Raw genomic sequence first — 19,715 nt, 5'->3', positions numbered from 1 at the left:
AAATAACTAAAAATTGTTACTGTTACTATTCTTTTGAATATAACTAACCTAAAATATATATGTTTAAGCAGAAGTTGTCCACCCCATAGCCTAGTTTTTCAAAATGATCCTTGAATCTCAGAAGTGACCTAGGATGAAGGATTTATCTTAATGGGAAACTTAAGTCTGAGGCCACATTTCCCCCCACGTGGGCCAATATTTATTTTTGTTTTAATTTCATTTTAAAAAAAAAATTTTTTTTAATGTTTATTTTTGACAGAGAGAGACAGAGCATGAGCGGGGGAGGGGCAGAGAAGAGGGAGGCACAGAATCTGAAGCAGGCTCCAGGTTCTGAGCTGTCAGCACAGAGCCCGATGTAGGGCTCAAACTCACAGACCACGAAATCATGACCTGAGCCGAAGTCGGACGCTCAACCAACTGAGCCACTCGGGCGCCCTTTTTTGTTTTAATTTAAAATGTACAGCTGAAGCAAAAGAAATGGAGTGAACACTCAGATACACATTGCTCTAGTTTCTGCAATTAATAATATACTTTATCAGTCTTGGTTTTTGGGAGTTTGTTTTGTTTTGTGTTTTTTTTTTTTTGTTTTGTTTTTAAGACCTGAACCTATCACCCCCCATCCCCGCCCTTTTTTTTTTTTATTTTATTGTTTATTTATTTTTGAGAGAGACAAAGAATGCGAGTGGGTTAGGGGAAGAGAGAGGGAGACACAGAATCCGAAGCAGGCTCCAGGCTCTGAGCTGTCAGCACACAGCCCGACGCGGGGCTGGAACTCACGAGCTGTGAGATCATGACCTGAGCCCATGACCTCAGCCAAAGTCAGATGCTCAACCAACTGAGCCACCCAGGCTCCCCTTTAATCCATGAACTTTAAGAATGATACCGAAGTGGGGCACCTGGGTGGCTCAGTTAAGCATCTGACTCTTGATTTTGGCTCAGGTCATGATCTCATGGTCATGAGATTGAGCTCTGTGTCAGGCTTCACTCTGAGTGTGGAGCCTGCTTGGAATTTTCTCTCTCCCTCTCTCTCTGCCCTTGCCCTGCTCGCACTTACTCTCTCTCTCTCTCTCTCTCTCTCTCAAAATAAATAAACATTACAAACAAAACAAGTGATACTGAGGTATTGATTGGAATGTCTGTTAGGAAGTATCTGGCTTTATGCTGAAGTGCTAAAGGAGATTATTCTTCTTTGCAAGAAATAGAACTAGACATATATTGAAGCACAGAAGAGGTAGCTTGAAAGGTGAAGTATGTGAGGCTGTGTAATCGTTAGACATTTTGCCTCAATTTCTGATTAATTCCCTTCCCAGGATGCCTGATAACAAAGAATGGATTTCTCAGAACCCCAGTGAACTGATAGAAAGTGACGTAGGCTTCTTGGAGTGGCTGTCCAATAGAAATCTAATGCAAGCCACATGTGTAATTTTAAATTTTTTGGTGGCCACATTAAAGAAGAGTGAAATTCACTAAATTCTACTCCTAAAACCAGTACTATATTACATGTTAACTAACTTGAATTTAAATGAAATCTTGGAAGAAAGAAAAAGTGAAATTAATTTTAATAATTTATCTAACACAGTGTATCAAAATGCTATTTCAACATTAATCAGTCTAAAGATTAAAATATCATACATTGTTTTTTATGCTAAGTCTTAAAAACCTGATGTATATTTTATAGCACATCTCAGTTCAGACTAGTCACATTTCAAGCGTTCAGAAGCCGCTTGTGGCTAATTGTTATCATACCAAACATCTTAACATTAAAGTGTAGGGCTTCAAGATACTAAAAAGGTTCAAGTTTTGACAGTGTCTTTGGACAAAGGTCTGAATCAGGAGCCTATAGAACATACTTAAGGTTATTTCGTACGTAAGTCAACATTTCTCATTTGGAGCACTTTTGGCATTTTAGGTGGGACAGCTCGTGCACTACAGGATACTTAGCATCTCTAGCACACAGCACCACAGGTAGCACAGCAATCAGAATATGCCCTTCATATTTCTGAAGAGGAATGGTATCACAGTATCCTTTAGAGATGAGAAATACAAGTTGGACAGACCAAGGAATAGGAATTAAAATAATACGGAGGGGTGCCTGGCTGGCTCATTTAGTGGAGTGTGCGACTCTTATTCTTGGGGTCCTGAGTTTGAGCCACACATTGGGTATAGAGATTACTTAAATAAGTGAATAAACTTTAAAGAAAATAACACTGAAAGATTTTAAGGGTGTTTATTGGGCCCAGTGAATCACCATTGGAAACTCTTGGTCGTTTTAAAGGTACTTGAAACTATATGTGTATTTGAGCTCCTGGTAGCTTACATAGATTAAAGGGGGGAAGACAGTTTGAGGTAGATGGATTAAAGCAATTGTCCTTACTTTCTCAGAAATGCCCAGGATTTCATTAAAGATGAACAAATTTTGCCCACTTCAGCATTGTCTATAATTAAGTACCTACTGCTTGTTAAGGCAATGGTCAGATTTTACTTCATGTGTTCTCTTTAATTCTCATAACAGCCTTTGGAAGTATTTTCAGTTTACAGATGAGGAAGTTAGCGAAGTTATTTGCCGAAGATAGTGTAAGCATCTGGCACTGGTTAAGTGCTGGCACAAGGATCCAGTATCCGATTTCTTGGCCCTGATGGCCCAGGCTCTTTTTAAATTATATCATGCTGTCTTGTGGGGGAAAATTGGTTGATGGAGAAGCAGCAATACTAATATGGTAGGAGAAGAGATAAGCCTATTATAGCATTATAGGACCAGCTTGCCTTGCTGTCAGTAGAGACTCTGTCCTATCCCCCCATGTCTGCCTGCTTGTGTCACAGTGTTGGCATGCCTCTTGCTTTTGGTGTCTTAATTTCTTCCGGGATAGTAAGCTATATGGTTTGTGGATTTGGGGGAAAGTTACTGTATGAGGTGGTTTTTTGTTTTTTGCTGAAAGAAGAGCTATGAAGGAGAGTCTTTTCTAGTTTTAGCTCAGATGATTTTGAAATACATTTTGTCTTATTCTCAAGCTCTTTTTGCAGAAGGTTATTTAAATCTAGAGTAAATACCAGATTTTTCCATTATTCTGCTTATTTAAGTCAAGTTATTCTGGCATGTGTTCAAACCATGCCCATCTAAAGACACCTTATTTAAAAAACAATATTTAAAATGATAGTGCATACATTAAATAATTTTTTCCCAAGTCAGTGAAAGGATTGTAGAAATCATTTTCTACATTTTAAATCATTTTCATTCACATATAATCATTAATAATCCTACAACTAAAATACATTTTTAGGTGTACTTTAATATAAACTAGTAATACTCTGTTAACCAAAAGAACTTCTGCCACTGGCTAGGAGTGAAAAGGATGCCTGGTCTGGTTTTTCCCATGTAGGTACATTTCATGCTTTGATTCCATAAGCTTCTGATGCAGTTGGTAGTTTGGTTTTCCAAAACCCATGCCAGGAATACATAGAACAACTTTGTGAATAATAACTGTTTGTTTTTCTCTTAATGGGACTCCCATGATCCAAGTTTAATTAAACTCATTTATTCAGTTTGGGTTTTTTTATTAATATAAAAATGTATTTTGACTAGTAACAGTAGTCTTGAATCCATAGCATTGAATAATACATTCCAAATCCCACTTCTGAGTTGTCTTCCTACCATTTGCCTGTATTCTAATGATTGAAGCCGTCACTACCTTTTTTCTTAATAATTATTTTCAGTCCTTCGATAATTGTTGATATTTCTTCAAAATAAGTAAAGTTAGTGTTAGTAAAGTTAGATAGTGTAAACTGGGGGTGCAGGTCTTACTATGTTATTCCTTAGGATTCTCATAGGTATGAAATCACATTTTGCCACTTAAAAGCAGAATTCATGTTTGAGTTTTTAAAAGCTTTATTGAGGTATAATTTACATACCATAGAATTCATTCATTGAAAATGTACAATTCAACAAATTTTAGTAAATTCATAGAGTTGTGTAGCCACTATTAATTACCACACTCAACTTTTAGAATTTCCATATCTCCCAGATGCCCTTGAACTCATTTGTAGTTAATCCCAAACCTCAGCCCCGAGGAACTACTGGTCTGCTTTTTGTCTCTAAGTGTGTCTTTAGTAGACATTTCATATAAATGGAATCCAATAATATATAGCCTTTTGCATCTGGTTTCTTTCAGCTTATTATTTTTGAGGTTCTTTCATATTGTGGCATGTATTAATTAGTATTGCGTTTCTTTTGTTGCTGAATAGTATTATTATGTGTAGATATACCGCATTTATTCATCCGTTCACAAGTTGATGGACATTTGAATTGTTTTCTGTCTTTGGCTATTAAAATGCTGCTATAAGTAATTGTGTGCAAGTTTCTTTGTGGATATATTTTTTCATTTCTCTTGGATAGATCCTGGGATCAAATTTGTTATCTCTTTTAAGTATAGGTTTTTTTTTCGTTTTGCCTACTTGTCTTTAAGAAAGCATTCGATTTTTTTCCCCCTCATTCTTTCCTTTTTTTTTTTTTTTCTTTTTCTTTCCATTCTTTGTGCCCAGGGAGCACAATACTTGGGAACCTGAGAAAAATTTGGATTGCCCTGAGCTAATTTCTGAGTTTATGAAAAAGTATAAGAAGATGAAGGAGGGTGAAAATAACAAACCCAGGGAGAAGTCAGAAAGTAACAAGAGGAAATCCAATTTCTCGAACAATGCTGATGATATCAAATCCAAAAAAAAGAGAGAGGTAAGCTTCCTTTTCCCTTTTCCCCACAAACAATTGTTTTGCCACTCGCCCACCCTCCCCCTGCCGCCCCGCCCCGCCCCCCCCTCCCCCCCCCAGCCTTATTATGGTTGTTTCTTTTCTAAGGATGGTCTGCAAGGTAATTTGTTGAACAAAAGAGCTTCCAGGGAGATATGTTTATTGACTACAGCGCCCCCTCCTGGCTGAGTGAGAAATGTAATACTGTATGCGTTTCACTGAATTGTATTAAGGTGGCAAAATTAAATCCCTCTAAAATAGGCAGCGACTCCCTGTCTTTTCCATGAGTAAGGCAGCTAGGTTATCTTAGATGGGGAGGGACTTGACATTTTTAAGTCTACAAAAAGGGCTTTAAAATGTTTACTACTTTACTTTTTTCCTTTTGTTCCAAAGGTAGCACTTATTTTCAAACTTTTATATTCTCTTGCTTTTTAAAATTGAGGTGTAATTCGCATAACATACAGTTAACTATTTTAAAGTGTACAGTTCAGTGGCATGGGTATTTTCTCTTTTGATCTTATTCTACATATTCCAAATAAATTAATTTTCATCTCTTGAATCTTTTTATTGTTCAGTTTGGAAAGTGTGTTTATGAAATATTGGTTTGATTCAGTTGCTTTAATCCTTCTGATCTTCAGCTCTCAACTAGCATAAGCACTGTTCTTACCTCTCTTTTTTCATCTATCTGTGTACACACACATACATACACACACACCCCACCAGCCTCCACTCGTTTATTTCAAGGTTATGAAGCCTTTTGTGGTGAAGGATGTATCATACCCTTAACGTTTAATAAAATAAAAGCATAAGTCCACTTCTGAATCTTCAGCATCACTGCCATAAGCGTCTCTATTTATCTTCATTCTACTTGGTACCCATTTTTCTAGAACATTAGTTCTCAGCCTTGGCTGCATATTAGAATCACCAGGGGTGGGGGTGGGGGGCTTAAAAAAAGAAAAGATCCAGTACCCAAGATGCACCCCAGACCAATTACATTTAGATTCCTGTGGGTCAGACCCTAGGCATCAAGAACCTATATATAAGTGATAGAGAAAATGGGAGATCAGCATTCCAAAAGAATTGAAAATAAGAGTAAAAGATTGGAAGCTACAAGTGAAAGTGGACTCTGGGTTTGTGTTTGTCTCCTTATTTGTTTCCCTGATTAATTTTATTTTTTACAACCTTATTTTTTAAAACTATTCTGGTGAGGGGTGTATATCATTATGGTATAGTGTACTGATGAGGATTTGAGAATGCCTTCCCTTCTCTAAGGAGCTAAGACTTGGTTCTTTTTTTTTTTTTTTCCTTTTTTATTAGTCCTTTGTATTCTGTTTTTTTGTCATTTGATTCATTTTCTAGGTAAGTAAAGAGACCAAATGGCACAGTGTAAGACTTGTGACTAGCCATTTGTGCCATATAGTTTGTTTTTCCTCAACATAAGGTTTCTGTCCTTTTGAAAAGGAACAATCTGGCTTAGACCTACTGGCCAGCGTAGAGAGTTGTCTTCCGAGGCCAGGTTCTGATGCCACTGACCTTGAAAACAACCCCCACACGTCCCTTACATTGTAATGTTCATCTGGGGCCCCTGACAGCATTCTCAGCAGTGCTCCCGGCTGTCAGGTAGGCAGCCAGAAAGATAGGTGATTGTATGTTTTAAAGATACAGGAGGGGATTACGTTTCTTTCTTTAGACCACTGCAGAAGAAATTTGTTAGTCGGCATTATGCCTGATTTAAGATTACTGCCTGTGTGATGATTTTAGCATTTTCCTCGCCTCGGCTCCTTTTCAGCAGCTTGAACATTTTTCTTCCCTTCCCTCCCTATGTGGCAAACTGTTTTCAGCCGCCAGCTATGATTTACGACTCAGTTCGTGCGCCAGCATTCCAGCTGTGAGCAGCTGTGTGCACATCTGGGAACCTCCTCCCCTTAAGCGCCCCCAAAAGAGGCTGTGTTTTTGAGTCAGTATCTCCCCTGATCCGTGCATGGAATTTCCTTCCCAGTGTGGGTTCTGGTATCTTTGGGGACCACCTGGATCCTGAGTACTTTGTATCTCAGAAAAAAGCAGGGTGAATGTCAGATCAAAGAGATTTTATTATGAAAATCAGACATGAGAGATTTAGTTCATTTGGGCAGTCTTTCTAAATCTTTTTTATGTTGCCACTAGATAAGCTTGCATTATTTTCTATAATAAGGTTTTTAAAATTACCTGGTTTGTCTAAAATTTCACCATTTTGCTTGCAACCAGTGCCATCACCCTTGAGTCGGGTGTACTCTTGTCTTGATTGCATGATTACATTTTGGCCAAGTTTGAGTAATCTAGAAAATGATCAGTTTGTTTTAAATCACTGTCCAGTTCTGTTCTCTAATGAACAGTTCTGTTCTCTCCTTCAGGAGGGGATGGGCATAGACCAGGCCCTCTTCTCCAAGCATGTGGGTATTGCAGTATGTGAGCTCTGAAAGAAATTTGCTGTTTTATGGTACTGCCTTGAATCATTCTTACCGCTGTTCTTTCATACATATAGAGGACTATGTTAAAAAAAAAAAAGTATTAGAAATATTGGTCACTGTTAAACTAAATGTCTAAAAAATTAAGAGGTGGTATATTTGAAGTTTATAAAGCGAAAAAGGGTTTAGTTCAGGTAAGCATGGACTTGTTTATCATCTTGGAAGCAGCATTGTAGGGGTAGTCAATTCATAATATCAAGGAGGTTTGATTACAGGGTTAGATGAGTTCCTAGATGATGATTTCAGGATGTCTTACGGGATATGAAAGAGTTTTGGGGGCCATTTCCTAATCCTGTGAAGGAGTATTAGAAAGACAACTGCATCTTCTTACAAAAATACCTCTTAGCATCACTGTCACTGGCTGGCCCACTATTGTATTTCTTAAGTTCTAAGAATTCTTTGAATTGGTGACAAAATGAACTTAGGTTGTGCTTTGTTGAGCTGAGAAACAGGGTTTTTTTTTTACTCTTCTCCAAGCTGTAAACTTTCTTTATCTTCTATTTATAGCAGAGCAATGATATCGCTCGGGGCTTTGAGAGAGGACTGGAACCAGAAAAGATCATTGGGGCGACAGATTCCTGTGGCGATTTAATGTTCCTAATGAAATGGTGAGAGAGATTGGGCCTCAGTGTACAATTGTGTTTCTTTGCCAGTGACTTGAGTTTGTATGGAAGATAGGGAAGACCGAGTATTCCCCAACGAAGAATTTTGATTGTCAAAGATCTTTGGCTCATATCACCTATTAGTATTAATGGGAATTATGATCGAGAATGAATTTAAGATATTCCCAAGCTTTGGTATTAAGCCAAATTACATTAGCCCCAATACCTAAGGTAGCTTTAGGTAGGAACCCTATAGACATGACCTAACCATTTATTTACACAGTTCTGAATCATTTACCATCAGACCATGAGCCTGTGGCCATGAGATGGGAGTTGAGTGAGGCTTTCTGCCATCACTGAGGATCAAAACAACTGAATGATGTCTAAAAGAGAAAAATAATCTCAACAAAAAGCTTTAAGACTAATACTAGCCAAAGCATAAGTTATTTCATCCGGTGGAGGGAATGTCTCTTAGAGGAAAGTGTAGTTACTTCCCCTCAATTTGGTTTCTTAAAGACAGGGTGATTTATGGTGTGGCCCTCACCACCTCTCTGTTTCCAAGTATTCTGGGCTTGTGATTTAAGCTTGGTCTCTAAATAGAGGCTTCATGCTGCATTGCTGCTGAGGAAGCTAATTTACCTTAAAAGTTGTAGAATCAAAAGGTTTAATATTTTATCTGATTGAAATTTTGCTGGTAAATTACCCAGAAGCCTAGATTTGAAGAATCATTATACTCTGTCAGAAGTAAGGAGGTGTATTGACTGCTTTTCCCACTCAGCCATATGCGTTACACGATTTACATTCACATATTAACTAGCTTTTTTTCCCCACCGCAGTCCAAATTTGAGTATCTGCTCTGAGCTGTGTGCTTTCCCCTCCTCTTTTCATCTGTAATACTTACCTCTATGAATTAAATATCTCCGTTTTCTAGAAAAGGAGGTAGTTGTCTTTGCTCACGTGTCGGTGGAATTTTAACTTAAAATATTTTTTTTTCTCGATTTGGAATCCTGGTTAAGACTTGCTGTGTTTTTCTGTCCTACATGGTAGTAGAGCCTTTGTAAACTTGGATAATTGAAATTTGCAGTTAATTCCTACATTTCATTTTAGTGACTAAATTTTACATTCTCCTTTATTCTCCCTTGTATAAGTACTGTTGCTGACTTAAACTTCTGTTTTCTTATTATTCCAATCCATAGTTCTCTCCAAAAGGACAATGAGTGTTTAAAAGGCCACAAGATGAGGAAGGTTAAGACCTTTTCACTCAGATGATCCAGAAACGGGGTTGATCAATCTGTGCATAATCAATAGGACTGAATGTAGGTTTGATCGTGTGTTCACTCACATGCTCATACACACAAATCAGAATTACAGGAGCAAAATTTATATAATTTCATTTTCAGCCTTTTGATTAAGCCTTCTGTTTTTCATCTAAGTTCTAGCTGAAGACTTCTGTTTCTGTCTGATGTGGTAGTTAAATGATACTCCCTGGTAATTTTTATTTACTTGAATTTCTCCTTGAAAATATTGAGCTGTTAGGGTCCTTCTCACCTTGAAATCAAGATGGAGAGGAAATCAAGTCCGTTAAATCCATATAACAACATAAACCTTGGTTTAGATAGATTATCTCTCATTCTTACTTCCTCTCCTTCTAAGTCTCATATTCTCTCTCTCCAGGAAAGACACAGATGAAGCAGACCTGGTTCTTGCAAAAGAAGCTAATGTAAAATGTCCACAGATTGTGATAGCATTTTATGAAGAGAGACTGACGTGGCATGCCTATCCTGAGGACGCGGAAAACAAAGAGAAAGAAACAGCAAAGAGCTAAAGGAGGGGGTGGTCTCTGTCATTTCTCTTTGTATATAATACATTCACCTCCCTGCCTCCTCTCCCTTCTGCCCACCCTGTTCTATCCTAAACACATCCATAAAAAATGTGCTTATCACTGTGCTCCACAGGAGAAATGTTGGTATTGGTTCTCTTGTAACATAACTGATGGTCTGATTCATGATAAGTGTCTCTCTGTGAAGACCAGGCATTTACATACTGTGTGTAATTCCCACAATTTTTTCCTTTGCCCTGATCTCTTCCTTCTGCTCCCCTGTGACCTCAAGATGAGTTTTAACTTTTTAAACATCTTAGAGTCTTGATCTTTTCAGGGTTAGTTGCTTTTTTAGATTGGGGGATTTTGTTATAATGATGATGAATTTTGGTTTCTTGCTTTGGTTCTTAGAACATGTTGATGACCAGCTAGCTTTTGTTTTGAGATGTTGGGATGGAAAAGATGTTCCCATCTTTTTAAAAAGCCAATAGCAACTGCCTACCTGTTGGGGCTTTCCCAACCTCATTCAGCTCTACCCAGTAGAAAACAGGGTTCCTGGTGTGGTCTTCTGGGCCACCCTCTGTTGTTCATCCCCACTCATCCTCCCAGAATAGCTCCATCCTTTGGAGGACTTGAAATTTTACACTCAAATTTGTCAAGGCACTCTTAGCTCCAGGACTTTTGGCCTTGTTTCTTAGCAATCCTTGATTCTACTTCTGCAAGGTGGTGTAGTCGGTCATACAATGACAAGAATATTAACTGTGGAGATTTTTAGCTATTAGTACATGAGGATGATGGGGTAGGATATAATTGTCTTTATTATCACATATGGTATATATGTATTATTTCCTTCCATCCCTCACATTTGGACTATATATTTATGTAGGTGTGAGTGACTGCCTGGTGCTTGCTTGTGCCAAGGTGCTAGGCACCCTCCAGCCCTGCCAACTTTTGTGGCCTCCCAAAGCATTCCTGTTACCAAAGAGGCTTCAGACCTGACTCTCACTTCTCCGTGGACCCAAGTGTCCCCTCCATGCCATTATTTTCAGTGGGGAATTCTTGGAGGGGAGCCATCGGCCACAACATCAAATTTTAAATATTCATAGTGTTTATAGTCCTAAATTTCCTGCTTTGTTGACTCCTGGATTTGCCACCAAGAGTCCCCAAAGTATTATAATACTCTTCCCTTTTTCCACCCTCAAACTCTTTGTTGTATCTTATTTTTAAAAATGCATTTCTGTGGAAGACTATCACCTTAGAGTGACAGGCCCTGGCATTAGCATGCTGGCACAACCTTCTGTCCCTACTCAGCAAAAGATTTCACTTTTGGCTTCCTCCTGCTTTGCCATTATATTGAGAGATTATTACCATATCCTTCTGCCTTTGTGCCCCAAGAAATGCCCTACTTCTCTTTAACCATTTTCTTTCAGTTGGTGGGGGGGGGGGGGGGAGGGTGGCTAGAGAAACAAGACTAAAAGTAAGGAAATAGCAGGGTTATGAGCATCTGTGTCCCAGTCCAAAGCTGAGGAATTAAGAATAAATGCTTGAAATAGCCTTAACTCTAGAGTTCACCAGCCATTGAGGTTGTTTTTGTTGTTGCTTTTGATTTTTAAAACATGTAGCTGTCTGGCCAGGAGCATTCAGCCATTTCTAGATGATTCAGAGTAATCGGGGGAATGGATAGATTGCTCCAGTCCACAGATGAGCTGAATAATATGCAAATCATATACCCATTCATAGCATTTGTTACCATTGCTTTCCTGCTCAGCTGCTGATTGAATTCTGTGTGCTTGTATAAATTATGTCAAAAATTATACTGCACAGTTGAGAAGACAGCTGTTGCTGCAGTGACATGACAGACTGGAACAATGAAGCTTTTGGTTTAAGTCATCCAGGAAAATCCTTCTGAATGGTAATGTGATTGGGTGAGAACTCCTAACCCATAGCTCAAGTGGGTAGGAGTTTTTATCTCCATCTTTCTTTACTCTGAAAGAATTCAAGGTCTAGATCAAGTGCTAGATAATTGCTTAGTACTTAATCTGATGGGCATCTAAAAGAAAGAAAGGATGGTCAGGAAACAAATTTGTCTTACAAAGAGCCAAGAATATCAATTAGGGTAGACAAGAATAAGACAAAAGTAGGCCAGAGCCCCTCAGGAGGTGATCTGGGTCTGTTGATTTGCAGGTGGAGAAAATCACCCCTTATCCATGTAGCCAGTGTGCCTCCCAGGAGCAGTGGGCCTGTAAACTACAGTGACGGTATTTTTAAGACCAAGACCTAGCATTGGACAAAGAACACCATGGAATTATTTTGTGCTGAGATTGGTCCTGAGAAACCTGGGGCATGTGGTTGCTGTGGTTATAGGTAATATTTAAGATACTCATCAAAACCTGATTTTCTTTTAACAAAGGAAGTATCATCTACAACTCGTCAGCCCTTTAAAACCTTACTGTTCACTCCATGTTTTCTGTTCACAGTTTATTGAATCATGGTCTTGTACTGAGTGCTGCCAGCACGATTTTTGTTGTTTTCCCTGACTACCCACAGCTGCTTCGGTAGGAATGTAGGGAGCCAGGGGCCAGTATTGATTTCAGCCCTCAACAGAAAGGAAACCAGATGCCCGCCTGTGCCCCTGGCATTTGTTAGTGCTGAGTAGCTGTGCTGGCCCTTGCAGAATTGCAGTCTCAAAGGGAAACCTGTTTTCATGGGGCTTTCTCCTCAGAAGAGTTAGTAGCCATGGGCTAAGCACTCCTAAACATCTAGGTCTCAGGTACTCGAAATATGTTTTTCCTGTGTTTAGTCTTCTTTCACTCTTTCTGATGCTGAATTTCTTCTTGTAATCAACATTCAAGGACCTTCCTTTCCACAGAAAGTAGCAGAGTCTTGCCCAGCAGAGTTTACCAAGGTCAGGGTAGCTGCTTTTCTGAGCCCTGAGCTCTGGGCCAATGCCCTCATGTTAGGATTAGCTGTTAGGAACATCGGTCCTGATGGAAGCACCCATTTTTAACCTGGAGAGGGCCGTATCATTTTCCCTCTGCAGTCCAGTTTTCATCTGCTCAAGGGAGCATTTGAGCTGGTGGTGTTCCTTGATGCTCACAAGTCTAGGTGGTCCTTGGCTGTCTTACAGCCATATCTGTGAACTGCTTTTGATTGGTGATGAAAGATTAGTCCTGTTTCCATAGCTTGGGCAGTTAGGTTATTCTTAACTCTCTTCATTTCGGTTCTGTAGCTGGCCTCCTGGAGGCTATTTTCCATCTGTTCAGGTCAGATCCTAGGGCTTTTGGGAAGGTGCTTGGGATTTTCATCTTGTGATTCTGTTGGGTTGGCATTTAGTCCAGCTCACCTAAATGGTCAGGGGTCAGAGGGATCTACCTTGTGTCTGGGCTGGGGAGCAGTTTTTGCCCTTAGGGTTTGAATTTGAGGGCCTAAAATACTACTTCGCAATGCCATGAGAACCCCAGGAAGGGTTATGTCATCAGATTTGAAATGTGGAAGTTGTTTCTCACAAATGAGGTCAAAGGAAAAGCTCATTTTGCACCATGATTCCATCCTTTTGGTTTAGAGTCTTAGAGTAAAAATCACACTGTTGCGATCTGTACCTTTGTAATCGAACCGCCAGGTAAGCATACCTGTGGCAGGGTGGAGAAGAGAGGAATGGTCTGAATCCAGTGTATTCGAGTTTGATGCTGGCTTTACCGCTAATCGTAACAGTTACATTTTCAAAAACAGAGAGATTACCAGCGTTGCGTCCAGGAGTATATGCTCAGAAATCAGTGTCCCCACCCAATTAATAATAGTGGATTTGTATTGAACTGTCCATATTCCAGCCACCTGAGTGTACATCAACATTCTTTTTATTCAACAAGCATTTTTTGGCCTTGGGGGTACAAAGTTCAAGAAGACGCAGTCTCTGGCCTTAACCTTGATGCTGATGTGGGATGAACTGATTGTGAATAGTTCAGTGTAATAAATATCATAAATGGGGACACATTTCTGACTTGGGGGCAGTAGGAGGGTGACAGTTGATTCATATGTGGAAAAGACCTGTGACCTTGGATGAACTGAGCTAACTGGCCATAGATGGACTACAACAAGGACTTGCTTTATTCCAGAAGATAAGGATAACTGAAGGTTGGTTAGAAATGCTGTCGCTGAGAGAGAAAACAGGTGAGTGGGGATTGAGAACCCCTCATTTTGATCCCTGTTTTAGGCTCTTTGCCTAAGTATTTCTTAAGATCTAGTGAATCCTTGTTTGTGGAAAGCGTGTTATCTGTGTTGCATATCCAGTTCAGTGTTGGTGACATTATTGTGGGTTCTGTAACACTTATTGCCATCAGAGTTGCTGACACCTTTTTCATTTTCTCATCCCTTTTGGAAGAATTAACGTGAGGTTGGCTTTAACTCTGAAACAAGGACATACTTTTCAGTGACAAGAGATTAGCCACAGAGAAGGCTTGGGGCACATCTAACATGTGAGCCATGTATTCTGTGCAGTGTAGTTTTATTTAACACTACAGGGTGGTGATTTCTGTCCTGGAAATGCACATACCCTGAAGTTTCGGATATAATTAATCTAGGGAAGTCGAGGGTGAGGCCTAGCCCTGTTAAGAACCAGTTTAACCCTAAGAAAATTCTCCGTTCTGAACCGTATAACCACAAGAAAAAGATACTTTTCGCTGCCTGGGTAACTGAGAATTGACTAACTTTGGTAGAATTCCCAGGAATGAAGAGTAACTGTTCTGGAAAATTACAATGTGCAGGTTCTTTGGATAGCTTCATAAAGACAATTCTAATTTCTTTGTGCTTGTGCAGGATTTCTTGAATTGTAAACTACCTCATCTTGTCTTTTTAGAGTGACTTCAACTTGTCATTGCCACTCTATAACATCATGCTTGACTTTGGTGGTTTTCTAACATGGAGTTTTTTCTATGCCTTGACAGCACATTCTCTTGCCTTTTCATCCGGATCCTCATTTCGTCATCTCGTATTGTTCTTCTGTCAGAGAAATGTTTTAAAATAGCTTAAAATCTTGGTTTATGGGAAGTGATCCTCCACTGCTATTTGTCTCTGGGATCAGTAAGAAAGAGTTAAAACACGGCGGTGGGGGGAGGGGATAGAACCTGCACTGGAGGCAGCTGAGGAGGGAAGAGCCATTAATTAAGACCATTTCAAAGTCAACTGATTGTGATCATTAATGTCACAATAGATCAAAACCTAATTATCACAGCCTAGGTAAGAGCCATCAGTATTAATCGGAAAATCTAATAGGAAACTATTATCAAGAAATTAGGCTAAATTGAATGCAATGAACTTTTTATCTTGCCAGTCTGTTTGTGTGTGAGTGAGAGAGAGCGGGCGTGCGCGCGCGCGCGGTAGAGCTGTCTGTGTCCCCTGGCATTGACAAGTATGACCTCACAGTTGATCTAGGCGCCAGTGGCCAGTTCATCACACTTTTTGAGGAATTCCAAACAGACTGAACCTGAACTGTCATTGTCATTTTAATCAGTCTTGAATATTACCATCACCTGGGCTTGTCCAGTGTTGGTCAGGAGTAAAAAAAGGTGTATATTTAGATCTTGGGATGGTCAGTCCTTCCTGGCATTAGAGTAACCCTGGTGGACATTATACCATGTGTGTTGGCAAATCATTCTTTGAGCTTCTGAGGTATGTTAAGAGTCCAGCTACTCTGGCTACTGTGAGTGGGGGCACAGAGGAAAAGAGGGGCTTCCTGCCTGGAGATTCTTTAAGGAGACCCGAGAAGATAGAGTTTAATTGTGTCACAGCACTTTTAAGGCTCAAGTCCGTGTTTTGCAGTTTCCAGTAGCTTTAGGATTTGATTCAAAGCTAGGACTGACTGTGTATTTAGTTTTTTTCCCCCTAGTTTCAGGACAAGGGTCATAATCATTACTACCAGAGTCCAGCCGTAGTCCAAAGGAGGGGGGAAAGTGCTTTTCCTTTTAGCTTTCTTTTGTCAAAAAGTTAGGCCCCTGTCAGGATTTTAAAGAATATTACGAGAGTCTTACAAGTAGTTCTAGACAACACTTCATCCCTTCTCCCTGAATGGAAAACTAGGGGTCACCATTCATATCCTTAATTTTGAGAGCCATTCATGAAGATACTGCAACTCCTGAGGTTGGGCTGGGACAGAAAGTTGGAAAGATGCTTTGTGGCCATTGAGGGGAAGGACAGTGGCAGCAGAAGGATCCCTGCCTCCTGCCTCATCCCATAGGGACTGCTGCTGCCACCGGCACTGTTGTTGCTAATCTTGCCCCCCACCCCCTCCCCTCCCAACCTTGCAACTCCACGCACGATCAAGATCACCGCTGGGGACAAGGTTCTTGTTTAAATGAGGTTTTGTTCTTGAATTTCAGGATTTAGGAGTAGGGGTTCTCACACAGAACTCTGGGAAATCAGTGTGACTTAGTCCTTCACCTCTTAATGATAAAGTGAATATTTCTTTATGAAAGAATTCATGCCCTTAATGCTTGAAATGGAATTTTATTTGCAGAATATCCATTAACACGTGACTTTCAGAAGCAGTTTGTGTCTCCAAGCTTCCTTGTGTTATGCCAGATAAAGAATAGGCCCTCTGTTAATACTTGTGGGTTGATGGAGATCATCTAGTTTTCAGTGTAAGGTGTACCTGCTGACTTCCTTTGCTTGCAAGTGCGCCCTAAGAAGTAAAATGCCCTGGGGAGTGGAACAAGAATTGAGTGGATGCTGACTACGTGTGCCAACCTCCTCAACTGATTCATAATGGCTGACCTTGGGCAAGTCACTCCTTCCAATGCCTCAGTTCCCCATCTGTCAAATGGGGTTAATGATACTGACCTACCTCACAGGGGTGTTGTGAGGCATTGTAAATCAAAGTTGGTAGAGTACCGTAGGGTCCTCGCTGGAGGATGCCTTGAGCCGAAGTCTAAAGTCTAGGCCTGACGCGGGCTTTAGTCCTTACTGAGCTGTCCCAAGGTTGGAACTGCCAGTGACCTCGGCAAGTTCTCTGCCCCCCACCCCCACCCCTCATCAAAGCTGCTAGTTCAGATGTTGACAGTGTTTTTGTGAATGTTGGAGTCTTAATAGTCCAGACTTAGGATGTCATGGGGGAAGGCACTTAGTATTTTCTATGTCTTGCATCCACGAAGAGAGGCTGTTCCAGACCCAAGATTATTGGATTAGGGAACCACGAGGCAGGGACGCTATTGCTTGTTTCTGCAGGTTGGGTGTTAAGGTCCTGTTCCCCATGGGATTGGAGCAGACTCCAGCTGTCTCAGGAGCAAAATGAACACAGTGGGCTGAATTTATAGCGTTGATTTTATTGCCCCCTGAATGGAATCACTGCACCCTCGCCTCTCCATAGGAACCAGCTGGTTCAATAAACATAACCACTTTGTCCATCCCCTACCAAAAGAGCCACTGTGGGAAAGTTTTTGTCTAGAGATACATTTAACACTCAGAATGAGGCAGTGATACTCCTTAAAGCTTCATCCAACTTACTGTACTCATTTGTCCTCTTTTTCTCAGTGTCCACAGTCTGAATCTGACCTTGACCTCTTTTTCCTCCGGTTTGGGAAAACTTTGGACACTATTTCTACTTGCCCAGATGTGGGCTCAGCCAGCTCCTCTTCCCCACAGGGCTCTTTCTCCTTTCCCCTCTCCTTGGCCCTAGATGTGTAACCCATGGAAAAGCACAAGGTCCTGGCCCCTTGCTGCAGTCACATTCCGGTTCTCCGCGCTCTGTGGACTTTGTTCACTCAGCGCTGGCGGCACCAGGTGGTTCTGTGGAGTTCTGGAGGGTGGAGAGCGCACAGTCTGACCTCCTGCCTCCTGCCAAGTAGCCAGGAGTTGACTCATCCGTGGCCCAGCAGCCCTTGCCCTTTCTCACAGGATGGGATCCGAGAGACTCAAGAGGCTGGGCTTCTTTCCGCACTCTGTCCCATCCTGAGTCACAAAACACATCACACTTGGTAGCCAGATTTCTAAGTGGAAAAATGGGAAGTTGAATTCTCTATGGATCTTTTTGGTTTGTGGGGGAGTTTTGGTTGTGTTTCTTGGTTTTAGTTCAGCCAAACATGTCTGCTTTTCATTTTTTTTTATTTTTTTAGGATAAGTGGTATATATATATGTTCGCCTTTTAAATGTAAATGTTTAAAAGTAGGCAATTTATGTGTTTCCACAACTGACATTGACGCAGACCTCATTCTCTCCCCCTCTTCCACCCTCTTTTCCCTCTTTTCATACTCTTGTATCGGTTCTAATAAATGGTTGCTTTTCAAATATGGATCCTGAGTGGTGGTTTTGAAGATGTGGGTCTGACACCCTTCCTTAACTTGGGCCCTGGAATGTCAACTAGTTGTCACAAATGCCTTTCCAAAAGAGCTGCGAGACTTCCAGAACAAGGGCTTTTTTCCTGAGGATTGTTGGTCTCTGACTTTCTGCAAATCGCCACAGGGTGGCGCAAGCCTGAGGGAATAAGAGACCATGTATCCTGTTCCCTATTCTATTCCCTAATAACCTGTTGAGACTGCCTTCCTGGTCTCTGGATGCACTCAGCACTATGCTAGTGGCCCAGAGAGTAAATATGAGCCTTCAGCCTCCCAGGGACCCCCAGAAGAGTCCGCTCCTGGTTATGAAAATTTGTGGAAAACCATACTGACCGTCTAAATCAGGCTTGAAAATCCCAATGTGCGTGAGCTTGTAAATATAGCTATTTTATTATCTTTTCTGATTTGCCTCACAAGTGCCAAAGAAACTGTTTCTCTGAGGACCTGATTGTGGGTCAGGAACGTGGTGGGGTGGGGGTAGGTAGCAACTGGAAGTTGGATTAGGAGGAAAGGATGTTAAATAATAGTTTGTAATTATTAATTAGTAAAAGCCTGATGCGCTTTTCAATCTAATGGAGACAGGCAGAAACTCTCGCCGAAGTAGGGTGAGGAAGCCAGAGGGGTTCCAGAAGCCAGACCTCCTCCCACTGAACTGCAACCGCCCCCCCCCCCCCCCTCCGAAGGCTGAGGCCTCGTTTCCACATCTCTTATCTGCAATTCTTCCCTCTCGTTTTCCCTTCTTGCTGCTGAGTTATAGGGTCTCCCCAGCCTAATCTCGTAAAGTCTTATGAAGACATCTGTAGGTTGGCTGGTTTAATGGTCCATGACCCCATAAACATGGGACAGGAGAGCCATTTGGTCCACTTCAGAGCCAGCCCCTTCTGGACATTATTTATTTCCCACCTCCGAAGCCTGGGACTGCTTGCCCCCTTCCTTCCCTTTCCTAGCAGCTCCCGCACCCTCGCGCCACTTTGTCTCTGCCCAGGGCCCGCAGAAGGCGCGGCTCCAGGGTTTGGGCGCCCGCGCCCCCGCTCCTAAACAACTGCGTCTTGCTTTTTGTTTCCCTCCAGTGTGTCAGGGGGTACGCCCGCATGGCCCTCATTCAGATGAGCTCATCATTGCTCATAACTCTTCTCCCAGGAATGTTGCCTCTCCGTGTGCTGGGCAAGCCCGGAGCCGGGCTGTTTTGCCTCCCCCTTTGTCTCCCCTAAAGAGCTGCGGAGCTAGTGAGATCGATGCGGCACTGACAGCCGGGGGAACGTGGAGGACCGAGTGTGGGGGTCTGTGCTTAGGTGGGTTGCTGAGTGCACGTGGTCTGTTAGAGGAAGCGGGGCCCCCTGGCAGCCTCTACCTTTGGAGGGGAGCGGGAGCCCCGGTTGTCGAGGGCTGCTGCACGTGAGCATATGCAAGAGGGGAACCCATTACATCCTGAGGACATGCCAAGCTGCTACCCAAGTGACCCGTGGAGGAGGGTGGGGGCACAAGGCAAAAGCTGGGGCCAGCTGGTGTGGTGAGCGTGCCATGCAGGCACTGGGGATTCTTACTCTGGCAGAGATGGGGGGCAGGTAAAGACCAAGTGAGAAACCTCTTGAACCCTCCTGCTTACAGTTGGGGATGGGCTGAAGGCGTGGGAGGGGAAAGGTCTGGTCCTTGGCTCCTCGGCCTTTGTTTCCTCTTTCCCTGCCTCTGCTCTCCTACTTCCCCCACCCCCTCTGCAGCTGTAACATCTTG

General features: G+C 41.7%; 1 protein-coding gene across 6 annotated transcripts in view; it reads left to right on the top strand.

The window, feature by feature from the left end:
• Window positions 1–17,941, top strand: part of CBX5 (chromobox 5) — a 45,405-nt gene extending 27,464 nt beyond the window's left edge. For all 6 annotated transcript variants that reach the window (XM_045466802.1, XM_045466803.1, XM_045466807.1 and 3 more), the window contains 3 exons: window positions 4,537–4,723; window positions 7,750–7,850; window positions 9,519–17,941. In XM_045466802.1, the coding sequence (XP_045322758.1) occupies window positions 4,537–4,723; window positions 7,750–7,850; window positions 9,519–9,669 (439 nt within the window). In that variant the 3' untranslated portion in view covers window positions 9,670–17,941. The remainder of the gene's footprint in view (window positions 1–4,536; window positions 4,724–7,749; window positions 7,851–9,518) is intronic.
• Window positions 17,942–19,715: the final 1,774 nt, after the last annotated feature.

This window comes from Leopardus geoffroyi, chromosome B4 (assembly GCF_018350155.1).
Source record: "Leopardus geoffroyi isolate Oge1 chromosome B4, O.geoffroyi_Oge1_pat1.0, whole genome shotgun sequence".
NCBI lineage: Eukaryota > Metazoa > Chordata > Mammalia > Carnivora > Felidae > Leopardus > Leopardus geoffroyi.
This window is presented reverse-complemented; position numbering and strand designations above follow the sequence as displayed.